The sequence below is a fragment of the Drosophila eugracilis genome, unplaced genomic scaffold (genome assembly GCF_018153835.1).
Source record: "Drosophila eugracilis isolate 14026-0451.02 unplaced genomic scaffold, ASM1815383v1 contig_90, whole genome shotgun sequence".
Classification (NCBI taxonomy): Eukaryota; Metazoa; Arthropoda; class Insecta; order Diptera; family Drosophilidae; genus Drosophila; species Drosophila eugracilis.
The window spans coordinates 10649986-10667870 of record NW_024573812.1 but is presented as its reverse complement, the minus strand read 5'-3'; the positions used below and the strand labels follow the sequence as shown (position 1 = coordinate 10667870).

At 40.3% G+C, this 17885-nt stretch overlaps 4 protein-coding genes across 6 annotated transcripts; 1 reads left to right on the top strand and 3 right to left on the bottom strand.

The window, feature by feature from the left end:
- Positions 1 to 1031: 1031 nt before the first annotated feature.
- Positions 1032 to 7247, bottom strand: LOC108112016. 3 transcript variants are annotated; one of them, XM_017221755.2, is made up of 6 exons: positions 6393 to 7247; positions 4473 to 4624; positions 4270 to 4361; positions 2163 to 2905; positions 1996 to 2063; positions 1032 to 1938 (listed from the first exon to the last, which is right to left on the bottom strand). In XM_017221755.2, the coding sequence occupies exons 1-6, from the start codon at positions 6597 to 6599 to the stop codon at positions 1851 to 1853; spliced, it is 1350 nt and encodes a 449-aa protein (XP_017077244.1). In that variant the 5' UTR covers positions 6600 to 7247; the 3' UTR covers positions 1032 to 1850. The 3 variants fall into 3 exon arrangements, with proteins under 3 accessions (XP_017077244.1, XP_017077242.1, XP_017077243.1); XM_017221753.2 differs by lacking the exons at positions 1032 to 1938; positions 1996 to 2063; positions 2163 to 2905 and adding exons at positions 3145 to 3658; positions 3784 to 3956 and having other exon boundaries at positions 6393 to 7240; XM_017221754.1 differs by lacking the exons at positions 1032 to 1938; positions 1996 to 2063; positions 2163 to 2905; positions 6393 to 7247 and adding exons at positions 3145 to 3658; positions 3784 to 3956; positions 4764 to 4851.
- Positions 7248 to 8818: 1571 nt separating this feature from the next.
- LOC108112047 lies at positions 8819 to 9454 on the bottom strand. Its single transcript, XM_017221800.1, has one exon. The coding sequence runs from the start codon at positions 9363 to 9365 to the stop codon at positions 8865 to 8867; it is 501 nt and encodes a 166-aa protein (XP_017077289.1). The 5' UTR covers positions 9366 to 9454; the 3' UTR covers positions 8819 to 8864.
- Positions 9455 to 10964: 1510 nt separating this feature from the next.
- Positions 10965 to 11735, bottom strand: LOC108112046 (osteocalcin 2). The gene has a single exon (XM_017221799.2). The coding sequence runs from the start codon at positions 11652 to 11654 to the stop codon at positions 11019 to 11021; it is 636 nt and encodes a 211-aa protein (XP_017077288.1). The 5' UTR covers positions 11655 to 11735; the 3' UTR covers positions 10965 to 11018.
- Positions 11736 to 14110: 2375 nt separating this feature from the next.
- On the top strand, positions 14111 to 16585 carry LOC108111910. Its single transcript, XM_017221549.2, has 3 exons — positions 14111 to 15950; positions 16021 to 16117; positions 16171 to 16585. Exons 1-3 carry the CDS (start codon positions 14235 to 14237, stop codon positions 16542 to 16544), a joined length of 2187 nt encoding a protein of 728 aa, XP_017077038.1. The 5' UTR covers positions 14111 to 14234; the 3' UTR covers positions 16545 to 16585.
- The last annotated feature ends 1300 nt before the right edge of the window (positions 16586 to 17885 follow it).

Sequence of the window (17885 nt, the reverse complement as noted above, 5' to 3'; positions counted from 1 at the left end):
TGAATATATCCTTTGAATCCTTCGAAACAAAAACCAACTACTTAAGTAACTTTAGTAACTAACTAAGTTATGAAATTTCTAATTGATTGATGAGCAAAAGAAAATGCTTTATATTTGTGCATTTACTTTCACCCTGTAAGTTTTTCAACTGATTATAAAGCCCAGAGACTGACAGTATTTCCCACGTAAACTTAACGACAATCCGGCTGAAAATGTGCTCTGGCCAGCCAGCCAAGCAGGACAGACCACAGCAACAAAGCTCATTGCAGTGCTGTCAACATTTGTTGACACATTATTGAGGACTATCCGCTGGGGTCTGGCTCTGGTTTGTCCATTTCCCGTTGGTGGGTTTTTAATGACGTCCCTGCAGGTGCGAGTGGGAGGCACTAGTGGGCAGTGGGTGACAGTAGGTGTCTGTGATTGCGACTGCGACTGCGACTGTGTTTTCGTATGGCAGACACGTGTCCTCGCAGTTGCCCCATTGTGCGGTAGAATGTTTTATGCATGTAAAGTGTCTGCGATAAGTGGCATTTTCACATTGTGCACTATCACACCTCTGCCCTCAGAAACTCATAATTCTACGGATTATTCGCGCCCGAAAGCATTGTGAACATGATGCTGATGTTTTCAGCCCAGGTTCATATCGCTCATACGCCACGTACGCCCGCCGGAACAAACTTTTCTCATCAGCCAGCAGGCAAATGAGCTGCTTAATTCCATAGCTGTTTGCCTTCGTGGCTGCCATCGAAAGGGAATTTTTATGACAGGGGAAAATATTTACGTAATGCAAAACTAACAAGGATCTTCTTTCACTTACCGAGTTAATGTTGCTTGCAGATGTTTGTAAACAATTATTAACTTGTTATTTTCCCAAAACTAGTTTCGATTAAAATAGACAAAATATCTTTTGAAACCTTTAAAAAGTATTTTTTTTTGTTTATTCTGTTAAAATTTGTTTTATTCTAAAAAGGCAAATATTATTAAAATTTTGAAAAAGTATCAGTGTTCTAAAAAGTTTCCTATTTAAAGGTTTGTATACACACCTACTATTAATTTCTTTTATTATTAAAAAGAAAACCAACATTTCAAAATTGGGTTACTGATTTCAAGAATTTTCTTTAAACAATCTATAATAAACCTCAATTTAATGAAATATACTGATTGCTATTAAGAAAACTTCAATTATAAATCATATTTAAAAAAAATCATTTCACTTCTATAGCTTGAAGCAAACTTGTCTGATCTAAAAAGCGAATGAAGACTTATGAAAGTAAGGGTAAAAGTCAAGGAACATATTTTGGCATCGTCATGGCCCCGATGTCGTATCCTGCGTGACTCGCACGTCCTGTTGTCGGAGGGATAAGTGCATTGCGTTGGCCTTCAACTGGAATTTATGGTGCAGAGGGTCACAAATAATGCATAAACCTGGCCAAGTTGCAAGTGCCAGTTGGAGGAGAGTTTGGCTTTGTGGTACGGTCTAGTTTCGGTTTCTGGTTTGTCTTAATTTTGACTCTGGTTTGGATTTGTATACTCGTATTTGACTTGGCAGTGATTTTTTGACACCCGCCGGAGAGTGCACTTTAATTAAAAAATTTTCAACCGACTGAAAGGCTGGGTGTGAAATGTGTTTGAATAGAGTTTTTCGCATACGCCAGGGTGTGCGGCTTTTAATTGAAGTGCTGCTGAAGTTGAGGCTGCCGTTGTCGCCTCTGTGTATTTGCATAATGAACTCAATTAAAAGTTGGCCACTTCACATTCACCCTTTTCATCTCGGGTCCTCCTCCCCTCTCTCTGGTTAAAACTTAAGCTAATGGCAGGAACTGTTTAACATTGGGTTTGACTCCTTGAATTCACTCCTTTTTGTCCTTGAGCAGCAGCTGCATTCGCTGCCCTACTAATCCCAGCGGCTTTCGTGGCACCAAATGGCAAGTAGATTGCCTGCAAAATATGTGGAATTTAAATTGGTAAACATATAACCCCTGTTTCGTTATTCACTTGTAGATGATTTTCTCACGGTCCGCCCAGGGCCAAGATCGTTCCATCCTATCCATTCGGAAGAGTAACTGAAAGTGTCAAGCAGATGCTAGTGTTAGCTTAAATCCAAGTTGGAGATCATTAAACGGAAACTAAGTATGCTGATTGAATGGTCCTGTGGCACTTACCTTTTGTGTCTGCCCCTCGGCGGACTCTTGGGGCGGTGCCTGCGGAGTAGGCGTGGCTGGGCGCACTTTTGGTGCCTCAGGTTCCAAGTGAGTCTCCTTCTCCTTCCTCCTCTCCACCACCTCAGGCACCTCCTTCGCCTGATGCCCCAGTGTCAGTTCAACTTCTTCCTCGGCATCGTTAATGCGCAGCTTGGGCACATTGCGGAGATTCCAGGTGTAGGTGGTGTTCAAGAAGTCACTGCTGTCATCTTCATCTTCTGTTGTTTCCTCGGCTGGTGCCGCTGGCAATTTCATAAAATATACGGTGCTGCCAGGCTCATCGGCCTCATCGGATTCCGTGTCATCGCTTGCCTCATTTGCCGGATAATTGGCTTCCGATGCATAATCCGATTCCGGCGTCACATCCTTCAGCAGCTTTGATTGCTTGCCACCTTTGGGGGCTCCTACCTGTTCATCATCATCACCATCGTCTCCCTCCTGCACCTGCACCAAATCGTCGTCGTCGCTCTCGCTGTCAACCGCCTGCTCATCATCCCTCAGCTCGAAGTCAAGGGCATCCTCATCGTAGGAGAACTTGCGCTGCACATAGGCCTCCTCGTCCTCCTCTGATTCAGACATCCGACCAAAGTTCTGGGACACGGTAGCCAAAGTGGAGCACAGGATTTTGGGTATTTCGGCTATGGCCGACAGCTTTCGCTGCATCTCTAGCAGACGCATCTCGATGGAGCTGGCTCTTATGCGTCCTAATGGAATCGATCAAAGCAGTGGCATTTCGGGGGTTTTGAAAGGATTTTGTTTTTTTTATTGAGGCGACAAACATAGACACAAAATATGCAAAAAATTATGTACACTACTAAGGGGGTAAGGGTAGCACTAAACAGAGAAAAATTCCAGCTAAATCAAGAATATTGTGATTGAGAGATGTTTAATGATTTCCGAAGATATTCAATATAATCTGATTTTGTTAATAATAAATCAAATGTTTAACAACAAATTTGTATCTAAAGGCCTTTTATTTATTCCATAATATGCAATAAGCCAACGAGACTAGCTATTTTAGATTTGTGATTAAGATACGCTGATGACCTTCGAAATGCTTTGTTTTCCTTCGTTAAGGGGAAATAATGAAGCATATTCTACTTGCAAATATATATTTACAAATTAAAGAACAAAACAATTCTAGGATAGTATAAATCTCAAAATGTTTACTTCACGTTTAAAGTTTAGATTACTCTTGGTAATGAGTAACAAGCTGTTTTTCCTAATATTCTTGATAATGTACATTTTTCTCAGTGATAAGGGTTAGGCTGCAGCAGGGCTTGCTGCCAGAGTTTAAGCCAGGGTTTAGCTAAGAAGACGACTCCTCACTTGGCCTTGGAGGCACTGGGCAGGGCCATCAGCATGTTTTCAATAGTACTGCTGCGCAGCTCCTGGTTATCGCCCACCTCCGAGAAGAAGCGCCGGATGTTCCGGATGATGCGATGGTGGGGCAGCTCCTGGACCACGCATGGGCATTACACGGGGATGGCGAAAATAACACGGCGGAAAATGGAAAATGGAAGACGGAATGGGTTAATTTCGATGGCCGAGTTGTTGGCATGCAATCGTGTGGTTGGTTCACCTGCTCCTCCTCGTCGGACGACTCGTCCTCGCTGAGCTCAATGACCACCTCGTTGCCCTCGTCGTCCAGCTCGGTTTTGGTTTTCTTTTTCTTGGGCTTCGGCGGCTCCGGGGGGTCTTGCCACATTATCGGATGCCAACAACGCGAGCCAAGCAGGGGGGTTGGGTGGAAGTCTACAAAAAGATACAAAGCCAAGTGAGTAACGGGGCTACACACAAAGAAACTTGGGATCAGAGGTCAAGATTGCAGTTGAAGTTTGAGTTTAAGCTTTAGGTTCTTAAAAATGTGATACAAAAACATAAATACTATTTAATAACCACAACTTCTGATATGACTTCAAGAACGATCACAACTTAATCTTAATTAAGTTAAGAAAAATCTTTCTTTTTTTCCTGTATAGTAGTATAGCAATGAAGTTGGATGGTAATGAAGTATCCAAGGGATCCATGCAAATATAATTAACAACGGACAGCTTAAAGTACTCACCACTTGGCGGCGGCAAAGGCTTCGGAACCCTCATCACAATCGACTTCTCCTCTCCGGCCTCGAACTGGCCCATGGGATCGTCCTCGTCCATGCTGCGGGGGAATTGGAGAGCAGACAGTAGTTTGCTCATTACATAAGTTAAACGGCCTAAAAGCCTCCCAGACACACAGACACGAGCGCCAAGTGCATCTGGGGCAACCTACTTGCGCAGCAGGAAATGTATCTTCTTCGGCGTCAAGTTGATTTTCTCGTGGGCCTGGGACAGTGTCAGCTGCGAGGCGTCCTCCTCGTTAATCTCGAGTATGATGTCGCCCAGGCGAATGCCCGCTTTGTCGGCCAAACCGTTGGGGGTCACCTGCAAGAAGGACCGAAGAAGGACTGTCGATGATGAAATGCCGAAACCCCTTTAGGCCCTTTTTTCTCCGACCACAAAGAGCCGCAAAAACCGCACGGTTTGAGTTTCGAGGCGCAATTGAATGGATATATCTGCGTACTTTGAGATTAGGTTCAGAAAATATACGCGATGCGCGAACGACAGATACAGATGACATGTATCCGAGATGAGCTGACTGAACGGCTGCTCCCAAAAGAAAAGACCCCAAATAATGAAAAACAATAAAACTGAAAGCAAAACAGACAAGATGAGATGTTTCTAAATATGATAGATTCGAATTGGTAGGTACCCTCGAAAGGAAGTCAATGCTTGCTAAAAAAAAATATGGAAATTTTACGATTTTAGATTTAATATTTAAGGAAATATAAAAGAAGGTATAACATGAAGTTATTATGTTCTAAAGGCAGTTATGCCAAAAGAGCAATGTGGCGGGGCTCTATGAATAATTTATCATTTTAGCAACAACCCAAATGATGAGTTCATCAAACTCTTCATAAGTTACCCCCTAAAAGTGATTTAAATTCAAAAATAAAACAAACAGACCAACGACTGATATTTTTCTTTCAGACTAAAACGCGAAACGTCAAAAGTAAAATGTTGCACAAAAGCCAAAAGCAATACTAATAGTTTCGCTTTATGGGAAATCACTTTGCATACATATACGGTACAGTGCGTTTCATATTTATAAGATATTGTTTATAGAAAAGAATGTGTTCTTAAGAAGAACATTATTCCAAGTAACAGCTGTTCGAGGTTTTATTATCATAACTTTTTTATAGATTTCATATTTATTTGGTATATATATCTTTTATGATACCCAACGTATGCATTTCATATATGATGAAGAAGTGGAACTCGGCTAACCCAAATATTGTACATTCACTCCGAGACTCAAGTGAGCCAAAAAGAGAGACGAGACACGACAACTAAAAGGCTAGAAACGACTTAAAGACTGAGGACTTGCGACATCAGGCGAAGGGGTGCGGCAGGTGCAGATGCCACAAACAATAAAATGTTCGCTTCTATTTGGCGGCAGCCAATTTGCATTCGATGCGACTTCGTCATAGCATAATTGGAATTCAAATTTGACGTGGGTTGGGTTGTTGTCTTTCTGGCTCGGAACCAAAAATTGGAAACAATGACGAAACCGCAAATGCAGCGATGGCGGTGATACAGTAAAGCATCTATAAGGCAAATTAATTTAATGGTATTGATTGGTATCTTCAAAAGTTTTCTGAAATAATTAACTGATTTAATAAGTTAAAAACATCTTTCTTTAGCCTTTTACTGAACTTTTATACATTTTTGTTCTGCTAGATACAAAATTTATCGCCATACTTGGATGTTCCAAAAACCAATAAAAAATAATAATAAAAACTTTACGTTTCTGGAAAACACTCTTAATTAGTTGCATAAATAAAACAAATTTTTATCAGGCCTTACATTATAGAACTTTGTCGTCTTGAAGTCATATATTAAAAATGTCAGAAAAAACATATTTTAAAATGTAGATAAAATTAAACCAAGTATAAAGAGAAATAAAGTAAAGAGATATAAACTTTTCAACTCGAAATGTTCAATAACATAATCGTTAGCTGAAAATTGCATTTTCTTAACCATCTTGACTGTATCAATAAAATAGCTTGACTGGAACCAGATGGCCGGGTTCCCAGAGAACAACCACCCTTATCCCATTGTAATCCCAGCAGCGATGGCAATTCGAACTCACCTGGAAGACTGTCAGCGGCATGTGGAACTCGGCTCCGCCGGTGATGAGGAAGCCCCAACGGCTATCGTCTTTGGTGGCGTATGCCTCCGAATCGACATCGAAGGCGGGAAAGCCATCCGTGTCGCCGATGCCGCAGGATACCTTGATAATGGGCGCCTTCGCCTTTGTCTCCGGCACCGACCAGACCAATCCCAATGGCTCCGGCATCGCGTTCTTTACGCGGTAGTACTCTTACCAAGCGAGAGAGAGTGAAACCGGAATCTCTTTCTATCCGCTGGTTTTATTTATAAATTTCGCACTCTTGCCGGCGGCACTCTTCTTGTTTGCCTTTCTATTTTCAATTTTATATTTTCCTGCACTTTTTATTATTTGCTCTTTTCCTTCAAAACTTTTAGTTGCTCTTTTCGCTGAAGTAGTTGTTGCCTTCTCGATTGCTTGTGCTTGCGCGAAGCCTGTCAAAATTCCGCCCGTGCAAAAATATTATTTGTATTTTGCCGGCTTTTCAACACAACCTGAATTTGGCTAACTTTGCAAACTCGCTTTCTGAGTGAGAGATCCACTTCAATGGCTGAATTTTGGCCAATTGTGCGTCTTATATAATCAGCAGTCACGCATTGCACAATCCCAATCTCATCAAATCTTGGTCTGCAGAGAGCTGAGAGCTGTGGAAACTCCAAAAAATGCCAGTAACCAAGAGCACAGCTATGAATGTTAATTATGGAAAGTGTATTTAACACTTTTTCTTTGCCTTTACTAACTGATTCAATTTCTTTATTTACTTATTTCGTTTTTTTTTTTGGCTTTTCTTTCACTTCCACACAACTGCACTCGACTTGGGCAACTAAAATAATTTTCGAGAAGTTTTCCTTTGTGGCTGCATCTATTCCATTTTCCTCATTCTCTCTCTCTGCTTTCCATCTCCTCTTTTTGGTTAGTGTTTCCCTTCTTTTTTATGTATAATGTGCCGCCACAGAACTGTTGCCTTCCTTTTGTTGCATTTTGAATAGTTTTTCCTTAATGATAAAAGATATACTTTAACATAAAAGCCTTTAAGTTATAAATAAACAAGGGAAAATTAGTAGGAAAACCAGATGCTTTATTATGCTGGTATTCAGCTATTGTTCTTGCTGTAACTATCAATTAAAGCTTTGTAAACAACTTAAAGTTAAGTGAAGTCGACAAAAGTCAATAAAGTTCGTTATGGGAATCGCAGCGGAAAACAACAGCTGTTAAGCCTTTAAATTTCTTTGTTAAATCGATGGCTCATTTCACGCTACTCGCTTTAAAACTTTAAAGGAATTCAATAAATATTAAGTCATTTACAGAAAAGAAAAGAGAAGTTGTTGATAGACGTATTGGGAAATCAAGTGAAAGACACAAACACTGGAAGCCTTCGGAATCTTCAACTGCTTTCGGATAAACAAACATAAATTCTAAATATTTAAAAAAAGTGAAAATTTCACTTTCATATTTATGTATAAAAGCCATTGAGTTTCTTTTTTATCCACACAACCACCCTCAAAAGTTCATTCAGGTGGATGTCAACTACCAAGCATTAAAGCCAAATAAACAACTTGAACGTGCCAGGCTCGCAGGCAAAGTATTCCGCTTGTCAAATAAACAACAATGGAAAATCAGAATTCCATGTGAAAGAAAATTCAAGAGAGAAAAGCCCAAAAAACAAATCACTCACACACAGGCACACACCTGATGAAAAAAATTCGATTAGCAGAGGGAAAACACTGCACATATGTAGGCCTGCACGTTCAACGGATAGTTCTATCGAAATTTGTTGGCCTGGTTAGGAACGAGTGGGCAAAACGTGCCTTATCAGCCACAAGAACAACAATAAATGGTGACAGCCACAAGACAGACAAAGGGATAAGGCCGCCAGCAAAATTTGCGGGCCAAGTTTTCAATATCCCAAACGTCGGAAGGGGCGCAAAATGCAGATGACACGAATCACAAAGAAGACTTCTGTTCAAAAAAGGCCATATAATCTACCTATATGCAGTGCAAAAAAGTAGCTAAACGAAAGGAGAAACAAGTAGACCCTTTGAATCTAAGGAAGTTATCAAATATATGGGAAAGATACAAAAAGTATTTAAAGTAAGATCTAAATTTTAAACAGTGTTGAGTTAAATTCAAAATATAAATATTACCTTCCTTTCAATCTTTACAAAACAATTTCAAAAGTCTATATTAATATTTTCTCTTCGTTTTACACGACTTTTTTCTTTAAAGGTTTGTTCTTTTAATGCCCAATAATAAATTATAAAGTCTTATGCATAAACAAACATCAAACTGACCTAAGCACCTACTGACATTGACGACTCTGTGTTGATAAGGATGGAAATAATGATAAGACCGCAGATGACTAATGGGTCAGGGTTAAAATGGCTGAGTGAGAGGAATTTCACAACTTATTTCAGTTTCAAAATTCATTTTATTTTTAACTAAATCTTAATTCTCTTAATTCAATGGTAAACCCTTACAAATTTCGTACATATCCTGTATTTGGATAAAATGATCTAAGGTGTCGCCCTCCTCCAAGCTGGTTGTATCAGTTTCAGGGCAAATGGTGGCAATGAGAAATAAGTTCCTATACCTTTCAGTTGTCCTGCGCCTTCTGACTAGTGTCTCTGATGATTGATCATCATCAACCTGAGCTCCATCCTCGGCTATCTTTTGCTCCGCCGATGAAGAGTCACCTGAGCTGTCACCATTTTCCTTAGCCTCCTTATTCACATCCTGCTTGTGCTCCTCGGAAGAACTGCTGACATCCTTGGCTTGTCTCTGGTGAATAGTTTTTTCGTTACTGCCTTCCAAGTCTTCGCTGTTGCCCTCGATTTCCGCGACATCCGCTTCCTGATTAGAATCCAACACCTCAGTTCCCTCGCGACTGGTTGGCTGAGCAACTGCCACACTCAGCACAAAGGCTGAGGCTATGAGCACCAGTAAGGACAGACGCATTGCTAAAGTCTTAGCTTCTCTCGATTTCCAATTTGGTATCTCTAAATGTTCCTTTCACTAAGGCTGTCTTTTTCCGACTGACTGCAACCACTCGCTCACATTGCCGGAGAAACCTCAACCAAGTGACTATCGCCTCTCCTGTGATTATGTGATTATTGACTCAAATTTAATTGAGTCAGGCAGATAGCGGGCTACAACCAAAAGACTTCGTAATTTATATAGTATAGATTGAAACGTTTCGTTTTGTCTCTTTGAAATTACACTTAAAATTTGACTCGCATTACCTAATTTGAGAGGTAACTACGGTTTATAAACATGTTTTTTGAATACATTATTTTATATTTTAGTAATACTCCATACCGTAGTTTGCTCTGCCATTCTCATTATTATCTTTCCATTATAGGCGGAATATATATAAGTTGGAATGGGTCGCATAAGACTTTTATATTATGCGGAAATAATAGGAACATGTAAGAATATTATGTAATAAAAATTTGCTCAAAGTACTAAGTGAAAAATATCATAGAAATCTAACGATTTTATATATTGGGTTGTCGCTAGTTGGCGCTAAAAGCGCGTAGTCCTTGTTTTATTCGTCGCATCAGGTCATACTATACTTTTTTAGAATTAGAATTTTTTGATTGATTGTCTTTTCTTTTAAGTCGTTCCTGAGTTATAGCGGCGCAATCATGTAGCAAAATAAAGAGAGGCATATATTACAGTACTACTACGATAAAGGTAAAAATGCATCTCAAGCCGGCAATCAAATTTGTGCAGTTTATGGACCCGATACAGTTTCCATTTCCACCGCACAACGATGGTATCAACGTTTTCGTTCTGGTGTAGAGGTGGTCTAAGATGCGCCACGCTCCGAGTTTTTTGCCAATAGGGAAGCGAGCTTCTATGAGAGGGGCTAATGAAGTTGGCATCTCGTTGGGAACACGTCATCGAACAAAACGGCGCATATTTGACTCGAATCGCATTATAGTACCCAGTTTTATGAACAATTGAAAATTTAATAAAAAATACCGCAAGACTTTTTTGACAACCTAATAATAATATAACTGACATACGAAAAATGGAATAAACCTAAGGCAAATTCATGAACCTCTTTTAAAAACACATATTTGCGGTTTTGGAAAAGAAAGGTTTATATTTTGAACTTAATGCATTTAGTTTCGTCTTCGCCCAACGACAATCTTTTTCAGCGTCACTTGGATTGGAAATTTGGAAACTTTTACCTTCGTTTACCGGCAATGTCAATTTTCTCTGATTATAAAATACATAACGTTTTTTATATAGGTGTATAAATACAGGCGTAAGTGGAGATAGCGAAAATAAACATATATATATTTGTACAAAAGAAAGTCGAACAGATGGCCGAAATACGAACATGGCTACATGGACTCAAGCGCATTGACGAAATACCGTCTTGGGTAGATGGACTCGGCTATTGATCCTGATTAAGCATATAAACCCTACACCTATTACATAAACCCTTTCAGTTTCCAAGTTCACTATAACTCATTATTACTCTTATTTTGGTTGTTAATATATATTGTCAAATAAATTAATGCGAATGAATTATGTCAAAAGGTGTAGATTGAAATCTATGTTAATGTTTATTGAAAATCTTGAGGTTTTTTAGAGCAATCATTCGGCATAGGTGGCCTCATTGGCCTCCTTGGAGCTGACCTCCATCACCTCACATCCCTGGGCATAGTCCTCGATGCTAGTGTTATCCTTCTCTGTTAAAATCTCCGTCGCCACCCGAGCCATCTCCTCGTCTAGCTCTTTCTCTGCCTGGGCGTCCAGTTCGGATTCTTCGCTGATTTTCTGATCCCTGCCCTGATTCTGTTCAGTAGCCCCGCGTCTCGTTCGATATTCTAGGGCACACATTTCTTTAACTTCTTGAAGATCAGAATCGGAAGATTTGATCTTAAATTTGCTTAGATCTTCACAAATGGAACGCCGTTTCCTGGCAGAGCGTTCAGTAGTTGTTGTTGTCGTTTCCTCAGATGAGGAATCACCAGAGCTGTTCGCCTTGTCCTTAACCTTGTCATTGGCACCATTCTTGTGCTCCTCTGAAGAACTAGAATCTTTGGCAGAACGTTTGCTTATATGGTTCCCGTTGCTTTCGTCCACGTCCTGTAGTTCACCGCTATCTACGCTCTCCGCTAACATCTGTTCAAGCCAATCCTCCTCAGATTTTGACAGAACTGCAGGATGAGCCACTGCAGCACAGAACAGGATGGCTAATAGAGCCAAGAGCAAAACTGATCGCTTCATCCTTGTTATCCTTTAAATTATTTCACGATCCTCTAGGCACACTTTGCGCAAAGACTGACTTTTCCAAACTGATTATGAGCGATGCCAAAGATTTTCAAAGAAACCTCAAGCCCAGACTGCGATTTTGTGATTACGGGCGCAAATGTAATTAAAGCTTCCATAAAACAACACATAAATATATAAATATATATAGATGGTATATGTGAAATACATAACACTCTTTCTCTCTCTCTGAGCTTCCCCGGCACTGCGCAATTTCCGAATTCGTGCCAATTGCGGGTTCAGAATTCCCGACCTGACTTGCATAATTCATGACAGCGAATTGAGAGGCTGTTGGGTGGATGGATGGGATGCACTATCAAGCTGCCAAAGCCAAGCAGGCGAAATCGGGCTGATAAGGCAACGGATCACCAGAGATCAGCCCCGACGCGCAATTTGTAATTATTGACGCGGTTTAAAAACACAGACAAAAATGTCTAAATAACGTGAGCGCACTTAAAAAAATGCATTATTCTTGGCTACCTACAGATATATTTTAGAAGCAGAGGTGTCTGCAAATTGAAGACGAAAAGGTAACTAATTTTTATTTGTGTATAAGCTGTAAATGCATTTGTCTCTTAAAGTAAACAATTTCTGTGTTAGTTATTATAAAAATATTTTCGAAATATTAATCGTAAACACTGAGTCATTTTCTTATTAAGTTAAATCAGATAAGGTATTAATACTTAGTACATTTCTTTGGGATTGAAGATTCAAGTTATATTCGAATTCTGAATAACTGATTAAAAATCAAATAAATAACAGAAACATATTGAAAAAAACAAATATTTCTAGAAAAATGATACTGAACAAAAATACAAAGATCAAAGGCTATAAGCCCTAAGGTGATGTAAATCAATTAATTTGGAATAAACATAAATCTTACTAATATTTCTACTTAATATAATTATTTTGTTGTTTACAATCACAAACATTTTTAATACATTTAAAAGACGAAAAACTTAACAAAACCACATTTCAACTTTAAATACCAAAATAAATAATTAGCTTTTAGGATTGGTTTTGGCTTCTGAAATTACGACGCATTACATTTTTCTCGCTGTGTACAAAAACACTCGTAAATTACAATTTCGCCGGGCGCAACGTGCCAGCGTAATTGAAGCGTTGTGCGGAGGGTAAGTCAAGTTCAAGAGTTCGCTTAAGTATCCGCCAGATACTGCAGACACTTAAGCCGAAAATGCCACTTAATGCAGACAAACAGAAGAGCCGAAAAAAAGGATTCCCGAAAAGTTTCGTACGGAATGATAAATAGCAAAAGGATCCCCCTGTTTTTTTTTGTAAAGACGTGAGCTGCCTCGCAAGTAAACGCGCCAGGAAGCCACACACATGTTCCCAATGACGAATGTCCAGGGCAATTATTGTGTCGCCGGTGTTTACCCGACTATTAAAAGTCCATCAGGAACTTGCCTATTATTCACCTGGAGGCGCGGCAATGGCCTAAACGGCATTGAAAACAAATTTATTTAACAGCCATCAAAGGGGATTGGCCCAGTGCGTCTGTCATAAAAGAAATACGTTATTTGGCCTCCATGTCGGATCCGGCTTATTGAATATGATTCCCAAATGTCCTCCTGCAAACATCAAAGGAATGGTGGGCTAAAGATAAGGCAGATGGAGGAGTAAAGTCGCAGGCTCATGCATAATTTAAAGCAATTTGGCATTTTGCTGAATCAATTTCCACGCCAAGACAATCAAACGGAAAGTATTAAGACCCGAAATCCATTCCAAGTGCTGCAGTGCTTCCTATGCAAATTACACTCACCAGCACTGCAGCAGTTTTATGTAAATCATCCGGCACCTGGTGCTGGCTAAAAAAGTGCGGCTGGATGAAGTGAATTAAAGCACCAACATTTTGTCATATTTATTAAAAATTTATCAATGTCATAAAGTTTACCGCACTTGTTCAAAATACGGCAAAAAAGAGGAAGTAGCACACGCACACAATGGCCAACGATCAATCAACTTTAAAGCCGTCGCAAGATTTACTTAGGACCTCCAATTGGACCCCAGATGGTGCTAAAAAACGAGGAGTTTCTCTTTAAGTCCAAGCAAAGTTGTTTGTTGGAGTTGCGTTTAAAGGGCGTTGGAGCAAGCTGGTCAGAAACATAATTATTTTCTTAGTTTCTTTCTTTTTAATTACATATATATATATATCTTAGATATATGTAAATATATATCAAACAACATTAATTTATTATGCTCAAATACGCACTTTAACTTCAAGCCTAAAAATATGCAACGTTTTCCTTAAAAACTTATTTCTGCACTTAATCTCTCAACCGCTTACTTATAAACTTAATTGTGCACAAATTAATATTTTAAAATGAAAAATTAAAAAAAATATTTTTTATAACATCTATTGCGTTAACTGTCACAATTACAAAGAACTCCAAAGACACAACACACCCACAAAAAAACACATAAAACATACACAAAATAAAAGCAAAAAAAAATTAAAAACTTGGATAAACAATAAAAAATAAATAAACCATCAAAAAATCCAAAAAAAAAAAACTTACAATGGCCCAAGAACCAGAGTCCACGGAGGTAGTCATGCAAGTTGTCGAATCCACCGAAAAAGCAGAAAATCTACAAGATACCGAAAATGTACCTGTGGTCATGCCACCAGATTCAGCTGCGGTGCCTGAAGAAATCCCCAAGACGGTGGAAGATTCCCAACCCATAACCGAAGAACCAATTGTGCAGGAGGCTGCGGAGCCAACGACTGAACTGAATGAAGACAAGGGAGTGACAGAGGCAACCCAAGAAACAGAAGCCACTGAACCCATAGCCCACGAAACCACTGCACCCGAAGGGGAGCCAACGGAAGGTCAGGATGATCTTTCACCAGAAGAAAGGTCGAAAAAAGAGCGAAAGGAACGTATGAAGAATTTTGCCAGCACTCGATTTAGGATATCGGAAGCCCCAGTACGCACAATTAGCATGACAGATGATTACGTCCAAGATAAAGTTGAGGAAGAAGAGCAGAAAACAGGTTCAGCGGTGAACTTTGATGAGCCGAGCCAGGATGATAATTTGGAGGAGAGTGATCACACCGACGATTCAGAGGACGATCTGTTTCAGAAAATTCAGGCACATAAAATGGTTGAGCTATTTCCGGTGCATGGCTTCTCAAATCCATCGGATAATCAAAACATATTCTATAAGGATCCAAAGTATGACGATTTTGACGATACGATGAGTGTGGCTGCCATGAGCGTTATATCGTCTGGAACATTGGCTCCGACAGATCCCGATACTGTTCAATTGAAAAGCAACTTTCTGAAGTATTTCGATGTGCCCAGTCTGTCAGATATATCGGAGGAGCACGATCCGATTGAGCAGCTAACGAATGTCAAGTCCTCGACAAGCGACCTGCTGGATCAGGGCGCCTTCGTGGACCCTACACAGGAGTTCGACTCCAGTTCCAAGTCGACAATCGAATCTGTTGTTGATATAGAAAACGAACAGCAGGATGACTTCGTAGCTCCTGATAGTCGGGACGGCTCCTCCATTATATCCGACATACCTGACTTCGCCGAACTTCCAGAAAAGCCTGCTCCTACGGAAAAGGTCGTTACAATAGAGGATTTTAATGCCTTGCCAAGGGTTGGCTTCGAAGATGTCGAAGATGAGCCCGATCCAAGCATCCCACTGGCTTATGAGATTAAGATGGCGGTCCAGGATTTATTAAGAGATATTTTACATGAGGCGACTATCAAGTCGGATTACCAGGACCAAGAGAACGTGCTCCGTGCGAAACTCGACAAGACAAAACTATTAATAGAGCTCCAGAAAGTCACAGATGCATATATGTATGAGAAGTACACCAATGACATGGTGGGTAGCCGCCTCGTCGAGTATTACAAACGCAGCCGTAACAACCGGGCATTCGCCACTTTGTCGGCGGAAAATGAAAAACGATACCATGCCCGCTATATCCAAGCCCTGGCCCTTCTCGACAGCTTAAAGGAGCGGTTGGACGTGGCCAAGCACAAGCATGCCATCCAGATGAACAGAGTCATCCTAGACCTTCACTCCGCACAGAGCGTTGCTTCGATCACGGAGGAACAACTGGAGCATTTGTTCCACAAATACCTAGATCGGCCGGACTGCGATAATCTGCGACGCATGGTATCTCGTGAGCTAAGGCTCATGTCTGCCAAACGGAACGAAATCAGTGACACTAGACTGTTCCTAATCACCAGAAAACACACCATGGCTCACATATTGGATGTAAGCATATTACTATGAAAGTTAAAGAGGCCTTTTAAAAAATGACAATGACCTTCCTTTGACCGTTTAGAAAATCACGCTTCTAGACACACTGAGTGACACAGTAAGCATCAAGGATTATATAGCGGTACAAAATGAAGTATTATCCCTACAAAAGAAAATCGAAGGTAAGCACATATGGGATTATCCAATAAAAACATACTCCTGCCTTCCTTTTCAGAACGCAGCGTTGAATTGAAAAGGATACGCACCCAATTCCTCATGGATATTCATCTCATCCGGCACAATCAGGAGAAAGCTATGGCCCTAAGGGAAAAGTTTGATCTACACCAGGACTTGCTGAAGAACGCCATCACCCAGCAGGTCGCCCTTAGAACAAATCTCTATGAAGCCAAATTGGAGCGCACCAAGATGCGCCAGATGTCCAAGGATCTGACTTTTCAGGGCGGCATCCTGGCAATGCCATCGCTGATGTACGACTTTGACAAGACCGTAGAGCGATTGAAGGAGAAGCAAGAATCTGTGGCCAAGCTCAGGGAGACCATGAAGTCACTCCAACGTCGCGTTAGCAACGTCGAAGGAAGAAGTATATAGATAGTCTGTAAAGCGAAATAAAAACTTATTCATGTCACTAAAACTTTCGATACTTTTTTCATTTCTTTAACGATATATCTGATGCAAGAGAATTTGTGTTCAGGCTTTCTAAAAGTGAATTAACTTTAAAAAGCCATCAAATAATAAAGATATGAAAATTTATATATTTGTTTATTTATCTAAGGCTAACCTTTAGTTAAAACTAAGAGCTAACATTTGGCTGGGAGCAATAGCCGCTAAGGCCTTCAGCTCGGCTAAAACTAGAATATGGCTTTGTGTAGAAACAAATTGATTTACTTAAATTTGGGAGGTGATCCGGGAGATGTCTAGGATGTTTAAGGAGTTGTTTATCTACGTGGTTAGCTATTGCGGTGATTGGATCTGAAGTTTGGAGGAATGGATCCCCATTTGCGTGGAGACGGAGGGGCAGGTACAAAAGATATGATGGATGTCAATCTGGGCGATGTTGCACAATGGGCACAAGCTCCATTTCGATCTCTCAAGATAGTGGGAGTTTGTTAGATATGTGTGTCATAATCTGAGACGGGTGATGATGATTGGTTCTCTTCTGTTTAGGGAAAAGTTTTTGAGGGTTGTTGACAATTGAGTACCAGGCGGAGATACGCAGTTGTCACTGTTTTTCGAGAAGGAGTGACTTTAAAAAATAGGATACGTCGTTAGGGTTTAGGTTAGGGGAATTTGGCTGTATTGTCAGCTTTTTCATTGCCTGTAATACCCATGTCACTGATGTTGACCATGTTGAATTTTTTGGAGGGTTTCTTTTTTATTGGGAGAGTTGGGATAGAATGGGAGTTACAGATTTTTATTGGTACTGTGATATTTATAGTTTGGGTATCTTTGGACTGGGAGAGGGTTTGGGAGAGTTTGCCGGTAAGAAAGTCTCTTTTGTGCTCGATGGTGTTGATGCTCGACTCAGCCAGTAGGTTGTTTGCTGGCGTAGAGCGGAATGCTCCCAGAGCTGATCTAATTGCGGAGTTGAGGAAAGATTTAAGGCGGTTGAGTTGGGATATGGGTGCAGAAGTCAATTTTGGACACTAAAATGGATTTAAATGTTTGGATAAGAGTTGTTGTAATGCTATTGTATTTGAGAGAAGAGAGATCAGATTTAAGTTTGTTAATGCCCAATATTTTAGGAGTTTTGGGGTGGAAATAATGCTGCCGCCTGAGAATATCTTAACCTTGAGGTTGTGTTTGCGGCAGATGTAGAACTGTTGACATTTTTCTACAGGGAGAATGATCGAAGGCACCATTCGTCAATGCGGTTAAAAAGGGATGAGAGGTTGGATGTAGGGTTTTTACGTTTATTGTGTTGGATGAGGA